General features: G+C 40.0%; 1 protein-coding gene across 1 annotated transcript; it reads left to right on the top strand.

The window, feature by feature from the left end:
• The first annotated feature begins 5670 nt into the window (after nucleotides 1-5670).
• LOC147603091 (laccase-17-like) lies at nucleotides 5671-7446 on the top strand. Its single transcript, XM_086797426.1, has 6 exons — nucleotides 5671-5675; nucleotides 5778-5925; nucleotides 6434-6588; nucleotides 6687-6931; nucleotides 7037-7165; nucleotides 7244-7446. Exons 1-6 carry the CDS (start codon nucleotides 5671-5673, stop codon nucleotides 7444-7446), a joined length of 885 nt encoding a protein of 294 aa, XP_086653552.1.
• The last annotated feature ends 4835 nt before the right edge of the window (nucleotides 7447-12281 follow it).

The following is a 12281-nucleotide window of genomic DNA, read 5'->3' as shown; positions in this document are numbered from 1 at the left end:
GTAGAGGGGGTGCATAAAAATGACACATTCAAGTGTAATATAGTAGACTCTAGTGTTTCATTTCGGTATCTCAAAGCTCCTTCCACGTTATACATATGCTTTGATTATGAGCAGTGGATGAAAAAGAACAATTATTGGGTTCCAATAATTGTTCCAATGTAGGTGGATGAAAAAGAACAATTATTGGGATCCAATGTAGGTAGATGAACAAGTTGTTTTACCTGTTGACATATGTGTTCGGTTGCCAAGTGGTATTGTGAAAGTTGCAAGTGCAAGTAGACATTGGAGCCTCCTAAATGTTAGGGAGCATCTTCAAATCGTAGGAGGTGAGGATACTAGCAAGGCACAATTCAAGGTGAATAATAGGAAGATTTATAAGCGAATGGAGCCAATGGCCTTGGTAGATACCGACTGGGAGGCTGAGGGTATATCAATGAGTTAATGAACTTCTCTAGAACAACACCTTCCAAGCTTTCCTTTCAAATCATTTTTTGTAAAATTTTTTATGATTTACCAATCAAAAGTGCAATTTGTATTTTAATATATTTTCTTGGATTGTAGAAAGCTGTCCCATGGATGCGAATTCTTACAACACATGAATGGTCAATTCATTGTAGGCTGGGAAAATGGTTTTATGGCACACAAGATTGGAGATGATAGTTGTTCAAATCTAGGGTGGTTTTATGGCACACAGGATTGTAGAACATGGTTTTCAGCAGTATATAAAGACATCCTACATATGAAAGTTGTGACATAATAGTTCTTACTCATAGCTCACAACAAAAGCCAGCCTCCCATGGATGCGAATTCTTCTTGCGATAAGGATGCTCCTAGCAAGGTTTCTATGCCCCCTCCAGTCTGACAAGATGACTCAGTGTATTCCTCTGTTGGGGATATAGATGATAAATCTCTCGTGTACTCTAAAAACAGACAGAAAGACCTTGAAGATGCAAAAAAATTGATTAGCTGAAGTCAAAGCCGTGTATCAAACGATGCTTTAGAAGACCCAAAACAACCCAATTGAAGAAAGCCTACTTAGTAGGATTATTAGGAATTTCAGGAATGTTTTGTATTGAGGACTTGGACTCAAAACAATTTGTATCTCAATGTTACCTTAATGGAAAATATATTGCGACATTTCAATTTATCTATGTACTCGTATTATACTTTGCTCTCTCTCTCTCTCTCTCTCTCTCTCTCTCTCTCTCTCTATTTTTTCGTAAATTATTTTTAAAGTTCTCTTAAATTGCTAGAATAATGAGGGGTTCAATAAGAATTTTGGATATTTAAAAAAACAAAGATATAAGAAAAAAGCTCGTATCGAGAAGAATCTTTACAAAATGAAATGTACTAATAAATATGTGCAGGCTAGGGCTGCTAGGGCTCCATGCCCTCAGGATTCTCTGTCTCTAGCCCTGCAGGCATCCACTGTGCAAATCGAAGCTTCTTCTTTTGAGTAACCTTTTTGCCAACCTTCTTGGGGGTTCCTTGCTTAAAGATAAAATGCTTAAAAGGTGAATGCAGGGCTAGAGACAGAGAATACAGGTAATCATCTTCCATTGTGAAGGATACATTACAAATGAGTTGCCTAGGTACTTTTGCAAGCCTCTCATCATTCTCTGTCTCTAACTGCAGAAGGTTGTATAAACTCTCATCCACTTCAGATTCTCTTACATCAACATTTTGTTCTCTTTCCTCACCCTTCAAGTCTTTTTGTCTTACCAACCTCCTCTGAGTCCTCCATAATGGACTTGGGGATGTGACTTCTTCAACCTTAAGCTCATCTTTCTTTTTCTGTTTCAAAGAAGGAGGAGTAGCTAGGATTTCAGCTGCCTTTCTATCTCTAAATGGCAAGGGAGTAATAATTTTATCAAACCTATACTTGACCATGCTGACAACTGTCATGATCTTTCCTGTTGGTTCGACCGGGGAAACTAAAGGAACTGAAATCATCAACGATATTGAAACCATTAAAGAAGAGGATTGTCATAAGTGGACATTGATCAAAAGGGTGCATTGCAGTAAAGATAGAAATCACAAAAAAAATTCCTTTCCACGATACGATAAGCATGTTCGGGGACAGAGAACAAACTTCCTTATCGCACCGTGGGAGGTGACTTTCAAAAGCGAGCAATAGAGATAAAAATCACACAAAATTTTCCTTTTCCCTTCCATTCAGACAGAGAACAAACTTTCTTATCGCACTGTGGAAGGTGACTTTCAGTAGAGATAAAAATCACACAAATTTTTCCTTTTCTCTTTTCCCTTCCACGGTGCGATAAGCAAATTTGGATAGAGAACAAACTTTCTTTATCGCACCGTGGAAGGTGACTTTCAGTAGAGATAAAAATCACACAAATTTTCCCTTTTCCCTTCCACGGTGCGATAAGCGAGTTCGACAGAGAACAAACTTCCTTATCGCACTGTGGAAGGTGACTTTCAAAATGGCACGTGCAGTAGAGATAAAAATCACAAATCACATAAATTTTCCTTCACGGTGTGATAAGCTTGTTTGGACAGAGAAGAAACTTCCTTATCAACCTGTGGAAGGAGCTTGTTCGCACTGAGAAAAAACTTTCTTATCCCAGTCCTCATCATGCTATCGTACCCAGATATCATGAATAAACTTTACAAGCATATGGGGGAACCCCCCACATGCTTGCAAAGTTTAGTCACCATAGGACAATGTTTGGTATATTAATTTAGTGCTCGGTGTGGAATTTTCAAGTCTCTAGTGCTTGAGAGGCCATGGAAAATCCCACTCTTCACCCATGCCATCATACCCAAACATCATCCAATAACTTTGCGAGTATGTGGGGGGGTCCCCCCCCCAAATTCTCACAAAGTTTGCTCGCCATAGGACGATGTTTGGTATATCAATTAGCGCCCAGTGTGAAATTTTCCAGTCTCTTAGTGCTCAAAAGGAGGCCATGGAAAATCCCACTCTTTACATGCCATCGTACCCAAACATCATCCAATGGTGACCAAACTTTGGTTCCTCCCACATGCTTGCAAAGTTTGGTCACCATCGCATTATGTTTGGGTATGATGGCATGGGGAAGAGCGAGAACTTTAACAAACAATATGATAGCCAAAGTGTTAAAAAAATCCATAAACCATGAACATCAACTAAAATGCAATGATCCTCAATAAAGACATAGCTCATAAAATATAAACTCTATCAAGATAGATATCTAGTCATCAATATTGGAAGATGTGATCTACATTAGTTGTAGGCGCATTACCTTAGGTGGGTGGTTTTAATACTTTGTAGGCTATGGGACTATGATATGATTAATCATAGTGGTCCAAGGTGATCTTAGCTTATCTTAGGAACATTTTGGATATGTTGAGGAGGATGATCTTGTGGAGGCAAGTGGCATGCCCACTTAATCTAGGTGCCCCTCCTTGGCTTGATGTATAAAAATCCCCACACCCTATGTGGGTATACACTAATTCTTACTATGATATGATTTATTCCTGGTGGTCTTAGGTGATTGTAGCTATCTTAGGACCTTTTGGATATGTGGAGGAGGATGATCTTGTGGAGACCAGTGGCATACCCACTTGATCCAGGCGTCCCCCCTTGGCTTGATGTATATATACCCCAACACCCTATGTGGGTGTACACTTCTTTGTTGTATCCTTTGTGGTGTATTCTTCTGGAGATCAATAGAGAAGTGAACCTTTGTGGAAATAATACTCTAGTCTTTGTCTCTTGCTTATGCAAGCTTCATTCTACTTTGTGAGTAGTCATCTATTATAAAGGCAAGCCTTTCTTGTGAATAGATTGGGAATACTCCTTGTTAACATTTGTGTTTTCTCTTATAATCAAGGAGTCTTATATTTGTGATTAGCTTATCTTTTGATGTTTGCTAACCACTCTTTTTAACATGGTATCAGAGCGACTTTCCTAGGCCTTCATTTCATGTGTGGGAATCATGGGTGAATTAGTGGGATATGTCGTTAATCTTCTTTGTTATTTGTAACTAACCCTTTGTGAGTTGATCTTGTCATTGTTTGTGGGAATATTTGACAAGACAACTTGTTGTGAGAATACATTTCATTTCTCTAACTAATCTCCATTTGAGTGGCACATGTTGGGATTAGGGAATCTTGTTGAAGTGAAACTAATTCTCATTTGACATAAAACTAACCTCTTAATCATCGATTAGTGAAAAATCAACAAGATTGAGAGAGAGAGTTTGTTTGTGTAACACTACTGTGGGTGTTGGTTTTTTCACATAGGTAAGGTACATCTTATTTTCTTTTCATGATGGTGGCAATGAAGAGAGGAAGTGAGAGAGAGTTATTTTCTCTTAATGATGGTGGCAATCAAGAGAGGAAGTGACAGAGAGTTATTTTTAATTGAGAAGAGAGATTCAGAGGAGTCTCTCAAGATCTATGTGATCATATCATTTCATGTTGACAACCCTCTACAAATATGAGTGAGAGAGGGAGAATTTCTTTGTGAGTAAGAAAAAGAGGGAAAGAGTGATTGTGTGTGAATATTTTGTTTTATGTAAGAACTTGTGTAATCTGGGAGTGAGAAGACTAAGCAACACTCAATCAAATCTCCTTGTGGTGATCAACAAAGCAGGAGAACCAAATCGCAACTAGTGTACCTTTGAAGTGGCTAGTGTACCGTTGAAGTGGCGATGTCTGGTGGCAATAACCAAGATTGGTGCAAGGGAGCGCCTGGCTGAAGGTAGGGGTATCATCGACCAACAAGCCAATGTCTAAAGTAAGTGCGCTCAGTGGCCAGCAAACTCAGCACTCATCGAAGACTGATGGTGTCGGTGAGCTGTACACACTGGTGGATGTAGTAAAGTAGTAGTAGAGTGATTACTTACCTTTCTTGGGTGGCCTATCGAGGCGACAACCAAACACAAAAAAAAATACGCCATGCCTGTAATGCTCAGTCACCTAGGTCGATTCTAGGCGCTTCCCTTCTATTTCGGGCTTTGGAAAATATACCCTAGTTGGCTATTAAAGTCTTCATCAATATTTTTCAACAATTATCTTGTTGTGGTGTGAAGCTAATTCTTCTCAACATTTGTGTCCACACTCTTTGTGAGTTTTTTTTAAAGATCAAAGAGAGAAAAATCATTGTAAAAGGCTCTCCTTGTATAAAAGACTTTCACACATCTTTTATGGACAGTAAAAATGGCATCCTTGTGTGAATCCACGAGTGTGGTAAAACCAAAAGAGAGACCTAGGAGCAAACACTTGAAAAAATTAAAGAGCCTTGTCATTAAGGGGAAGAAAGTTCCATCTTATTTTAGTGCAGCTAGGTCTTGGGGATTAATAGTTTTTTTTAGTAAAAATTTAGATTTGTATGGTGAGGGAAACTTCTTTGTAAAGCAAGAAGAGTAGTAGTACTCTTATCTTCTTTTGTACAAACCCTTATCTATGAAGGGTTCAGAGAGGGTAGTTTTCTCATTTTTTAGCAATGGGGGGAAAATGGAAATGGAAATGGGTATTTTAAAAGAGGAGATAGGTTTGATGGATCTAAGCATCACACTTGGGCCATAAAGATGCAAATGGCTTTGACAGATAGAGAGCTTTGGTGAATTGTGAATGGGACTGAGAGGAAACCAAATTCAAGGAATCCTGATATGGTTGTAAAATGGGAAAGAAATTATGCAAAGGCTCTCTCATTCATTATCAATGGCGTGAGTGATAACCCAATGCATCAAGTTAGTTCCTCCCCCTACCTCTAATGATTATTGGCTAAGGTTAAGAGCAACTTTTAGTGAAGTAAATGTTGCATACAGGTTGGAGAAAGAGGCGAAGACCATAGTGGCTTCTCACATCAATGACATAAGGTGTCTAATAGAGCAACTTACTGGAGCTGAAGTGGTAGTCCAAGAAGAAGAGGTTGTTTTTATATTGCTTGCAAGTATGCCTACAGCATACTTGCAAGTATGCCTACAGCATATGCACAATGTGTTAGTTTCATTGCAAACCAACCTAATCTAATTCTTGTCACTATAACGTCTTCACTCATTCTCGAGGAAACAAGATTGGAAGAAAGGAAAGACTCTACTTCAACTACTTCCCCTACCAGTGATACAACAAACCCTTAGCACAGATAGCTTTGTTGATGGATGGTCAAAAGAAAAAATAAAAAAATGCAAGCTCTTGTCATCAAGGATTGCTACAAAAAGAAGAGAGATGAGGCAAATGAAGCTAAAGGCAAGAAAGAAGAACCTACAAATCATGAAGCAAACTGTGCAAACACCTTGCTCTAAAGGTGTACTACTTGATCTTCATTATTGTCATTGGACAATTCGGCCTTTATTCTTCTCTCTTGCTGATCGTTGCGGCACTAGCTGCTTTAAATTCCATGTAAGTGACCGACTCTCTCTGTGTGTGTGTCGTTGGTTGCGCAGGGGCTGCAAATTTTCACATTAATCCGCCACGCGCACAGGTGAAGTACAGCAACTTCACCCGGCTTTGCCACACCAAACGCATGGTGACGGTGAACGACGAGTTTCCTTGGCCGACGCTGCTCGTGGGAGAGGGGGAGCGTGTGCTGGTCAAAGTGATCAACGAGATGCCTGACGAGAATATCACCATCCACTGGTAACTTCATCTGAACTAACACGAACGCCATTACGGCCACATAGGTATTTACTTACTTCGGCTTTTACTTTGCTGTGGATCGATCGATATGTATCAAGGCATGGCGTTCGTCAGCTGCGGTCCGGGTGGTTCGACGGGCCGGCCTACATCACGCAGTGCCCCATCCAGCCGTGGCGGAGCTACCTCTACAATTTCACCGTCACCGGCCAGCGCGGCACCCTCTTCTGGCACGCCCACATCTCCTGGATGCGCTCTACTGTGCACGGGGCCTTCATCATCCTAACAAAGGCACAGCGCAGCTATCCACTCCCCCAGCCTGCCCAAGAGATCCCTATCGTCCTCGGTACGCTGCCCCCCATCGAATAGATAAATTGGCCATCCTGTAGGGGTGGCACTGGTCGTCGATCATGCAGTAACACGTTGAGAGTTTTGCAACTTTCAAATTCAGGTGAGTGGTGGAATTCGGATACGGAAGTTGTGATAAAGCAAGCGCTGCAGTCTGGAGCCGGCTCCAACGTCTCCGATGCCTACACGATCAACGGGCAGCCGGGAGCCCTCTACAATTGCTCCGCTAGGGGTAATCATTTCTGTGCACGGACAGCTTATTGTCTGTACACAATTTGGTTGTTGTAAAAATCAGCGTATTAAATTGCAGATATGTTTAAGCTCCCGGTGGCGCAGAACCAGACTTACCTGCTCCGAACCATCAATGCCGGCCTCAATGACGAGCTCTTCCTCGGCCTCGCCAACCATACACTGACCGTGGTGGAGATCGACGCCACCTATACCAAGCCCTTCAATGATATGGAGAAGCTTGCATGGAAAAATCGAGATAGATCACCAATTTCGCCGAAATGACCACCAATCGTTGACCAAACTTTTTAAGTGTGACAGGTGGGGTACACCACATGCTTGCAAAGTTCAGCCAACCAGACACCATTCAGATAAGTTGGGATGAGAAAACCCATATTTTATGCATTTTGGTGTTAAGTTGTCCCATTCTCTTATAGATTTAGGAACAATAAAGCATTACTTGATCTTTTTTAGATTTGAGTACCATACCTTTTTAATATCCCTTGAAGTAAGCACCCATTTGGTGTCCTTTCCCTTTTTTTTTAGGCATCTACTTTGGTCTCAACATGGACTGGCCATTCCACATATTCTTCATCCTTGGGCCCCATAAGCTTGATTAAGCATTCCCTAATCTTTTGTAGATTTTATCATTATCTCTCTTGAATATCCCTTGAAGTAAGCACCCACTTGGTATCCTTTTCCATCTTTTCTAAGAACCTATATGTTCTCAACATGGACATTCCACATACTCTTCATCCTTTGGCCTCCGTTTTACCCTTCAAACTGTAGTCTATGAGTTATTCAACTCTTACAAATCCACTGTCCCTTTCTGGAAACATTTACCCTACATCACTTCCCTTTTCAACACTCCCCCTCTAATCAACCACTACCACCCTCGGGGGGTCACTCATAAATATGTAAGTGTAGCACGTGGGTTCAACAGAAGGTATTTTTAAAATCCTTTTTTAACACATTGTTCTTAAAACTTCACTTATCTAGATTCTACTTTATTTATTGAGAATTACATTCTTGTAACTTCATTTTTGATGTGTTGGGTGAGATAAAAGTAGCATGTGGAAGGAAAAGAAACTGCGTGACTTTACAAAAGTTCTTGAAGACATTAATGTTTCATGACATTCTTTGAGAAATGGGTGATAATTAGATTAGTATTATGAATGAACATACCAGTGTATGTGAACAACCATTTGTACTTAATAGTGTGTATGGGATTCAATTCGTATTAGACCCACATGAAATAAGACCACACTCTAGTCCTACGTCCCGCTATTTCTAACCCAATGCAATGACACTCTATGGAGAAAACTAGCTGTGCTGATGCTCAGTGGTAGAGATATATCAATGCGATGCTCAAAGTACCCAATGTCGAAAAAGCTAGTGATGTGGGGTAAATGTTTGGAGCAATGGGGAGTGGTATGTTACCCCCAAACATTTCTAAGAGTTTCATAAGCCATAGACTATGGTTCAAAGGTTTAAAGGGAGCCCAAAGGATGAAGGTGTACAACCCATAAGGAGGCAACAGTAGGCATCTAGAAGAAGTGGAAAGGGATGCCGAATGGGTGGTCACGTCAAAGAAAGTGGTGCTCGAATATATAATAGATTAGGGGATGCTTAATCAATCTTATGGGCCATGTTTAATGGCTAATGGAGGTGTTCTCAAGCTTATAAAAATGCACTCTATCTATTGGATCAAACATATGATTTTTTGAGCTAAACCTCTTGCCTTATCATTAAGCTTCATTTTTATCATTAGCATTGTCATTAGTGTTAATCTTTTCCTTGCTTTCTAGCATTATACAATCTTGATTATGATCCATTTAGGATAATTAGTGCTATTTTCAATCAACTTTTAAAGCCGTTGAAGGTTCTAATTTATTATTACGGTATTTTTAAACACCTGTGCATCATTAAAACAAAATTATCCCCTTGGTTTAGTACTCAAAATCCCACTTCTAAATCAAGATATTTTTGGGTTTTATAGTTTTTAAATTTGGGAAGTGTTAATCACATCAAATGAATATCTCAACTTTTGTAACCGGCTAAGCATTGGCTTTGGGGGTAACCCTATTGCAAAGACCTTCCCACATCACCATAAGCAAACCATGTCATATCCACTCTTAGTAAATAATTTAATGGTGAAGGTTTCCAGATATGGCAAGTAAAACTCAAGTTTGTTCTCATGAAGATGGGCTTTGGGGGATAGTAATTGGAAGGGAAAGTGTCCCTATTTAGAAGGGGAAGATCAAAGAGATGAGAGAGTCATTATTACATTAGGGCTAGGTGAAAGTTTTATCCACCATCACATTGCTAAACTCTACATCTTTCACTCTACTTTCATAATATGAGGGTATGCATCTTTGATTATCCTAGTTGTGTTCCTTCAAGAAAACAAATGATCTTGAATCAAGAAACTCCATCCCTTGATACCAAAATAAAATATCAAATGTAAACTAGATTCAAAGAGTTGACAAAATGATGTTGGTTGTACAAAAAATCAGTTTTAGACAATAATACGACACATTACCTAGAATGCTAAGAATAATCTAGGGTAGTTACATTTGTTTCTTTATATATGAGGGAGGTAAAATTACATTAATTTAAAACTTGGTGGGATTGCTGGAAATGAAATATCCTCGACCGATGGTGGACATCCAGATAACATAACAAACACAAGGGAATCCTAAGAAGAATTCCATGGAGTGCTAGAGGGAAAACAAAAAGAAGGAAGAATGAAAAAATTGGTTGGGTGCGGGATTCATTAGAATCCTGAGTAACAAAACACAAGAGAAACCTAAGAAGAATCCCATGGAGTCCTAGAGCAAATGAAGATTGAAAAAAATGGTTAGATGTGGGATTCGTCAGCTTAGCAAGATGGCAAGTCCGAGGGTAGGGGCTAAACGGACTGCTCTGGTCCAATGCCATTTGTTAGAAGGAAAGCAGTTTCCAAACCCCAACTCATGTGGATCTCCAAGTGATAGTGATGAACCGCACTCCTACATGCATAGGGAGAAGGTAGCTTCTTGATCTGAAGGTAGTTTAAACCTTCGAAGACAATGGAGCAAAAACCTTTGATTCGTATTGATTTTGGAGCTTGTTACAACATGGAAAAATATGTTTAAAAGTAGTTTAAATTTAAATTTCAAAAAACATCTAACCATTTTAATAATCTAACCTATCCTAAGTGTAGATCTATCCACGGGGTGGCTTTGATACTACCAACTTGAGATTTGCACCTAGAGTTGATTAGGGTGTATAGAAATGGATCATAATCAAGATTATAGAATGCTAGAAAGCAAGGAAAATATTAACACTAATGACAATGGTAATGATAAAAATGAAGCTTAATGATAAGGCAAGAGGTTTAGCTCAAAAAATCATATGTTTGATCAAATAGATAGAGTGCATTTTTATAACATTGAGTACACCAATAGATAGAGTGCTCCAGACATTTATCCCACATCATTAGCTTTTTCGACATTGGGTACTTTGACCATGGCATTGATATATGTCTACCACTGAGCATCACCACAGCTAGTTTTCTTCATAGAGTGTTAGTGCATTGAGCTAGAATTAGGGGGACGTATGACTACAGTGTGGTCTCATTTCATATGGGCCTAATACGGATTGAATATCATACACACTGTTAAGTACAAATATTCATTCACGTACATTTGGTATGTTCATTCATAATACTAATTATCACCCATTTCTCAATGAATGTCATGAAACATTAATGTCTTCAAGAACTTTTGTAAAGTCATGCAGTTTCTTTTCCTTCCACAGGCATCATGGGGTTACCACTCAATGTGAGACTTCAATATATCTACACGAATCTTTAGGGATCCACAACAACGGTATCTCGTTAAGATTGCGGACTTTTTCTTAGAACTTGATAGAGCACCTCTAGTCAATGACCACGGTAACATGTACATGGGTGGAGATGGTGTTCGCTCTACAAAGTCACCTATCATCCAAAGAATGTAGACAAATTAGGGGGGCTCTCTAAGAGTGAGTTCTTAGACTTATCAAAGCCTTCCAGAGCAAGGGAGTCTAGAGATGATTGGCTCATTGAGCCGGACATGCCTGGACCATCCAATGCCCAGTCCTCAAAGCCATCCATAGATGATTTACTTTTTGTAAATCTAAATTTGGAAAGGGACAGGAAAGGCAAGAGAAAAATGGATCAGGGGGTTGAGAACCAATGGGAGTTTTTACGACAAATTCCAGTGACAAAGGTCTTTCAGGATGACCCACTTCAAGAGGTCTATAAGGACTCTTTAGAAGGATATTATGCCACAACTAGATTGCCAGAGCTAGATCTTCCTCTAGCACTTGTGGTGGTAGTCGAGAAGCTTGCAGGATACAAGAACCGAATCGTTGATAAATGGGCCAATGAATACCGAACCTTAGATTGGAGAAGGAGATTCGTGAGCTCACGTGGAGAGGACAACCATTATTCATGGAAGTGTTCTCAACTAATACAGCTAAACCAGGAGAGACAGCCTTTCTTGTAGAAACTGTTGCTCCTCCCCTACGAGAGTTCACTAGAGAGGGACCCTCAACATCAAAGTGGACCACTGCAAGTAGCCCAACTCTAGCACCAAGATATTATCCTACACCAAAAGTGCAACCATAGATCACACCACAACAACGTTTCTCTCACTATGACAATCGGACGGTAGGGGAGCCAACTCGGCCTCCCATAAATGCACCTCCTGAAATGCAGGTAACAAGATCTTTGGAGAGGGTTGGTGAGGCAGGTAATAGGGGACCCACACCAATTTGGGATGCATATGGACCATCTTACCAAAGAGAGGAAACACTGAGAGTGAGAGGCCATAGGCCTGATGATGAGTATTCAAGACGAGTAAAGCCATCAACTCTTCAGAAACTGGTAAAGAAGTACGAAGAGTCGGGAGATCCATATGACCATGTAGCAGCATTTAGGCAAGCAGTTCGAGCTGAGCAAGTGACTGACAAGCATACGCAAATTGAAGGATTTAGGCTCACTCTTGAGGGAAAGGCCCTTGCTTGGTTTCAGGCACTAGAGGCTTTAGACAAATCTTTTTTATCATGAGTTTTGGAAGAGAGATTCATTGCTG

The sequence above is a fragment of the Cibotium barometz genome, chromosome 65, assembly GCF_041138505.1.
Source record: "Cibotium barometz isolate CiBa-2024 chromosome 65, ASM4113850v1, whole genome shotgun sequence".
NCBI classification, from domain to species: domain Eukaryota; kingdom Viridiplantae; phylum Streptophyta; class Polypodiopsida; order Cyatheales; family Cibotiaceae; genus Cibotium; species Cibotium barometz.
This window is presented reverse-complemented; position numbering and strand designations above follow the sequence as displayed.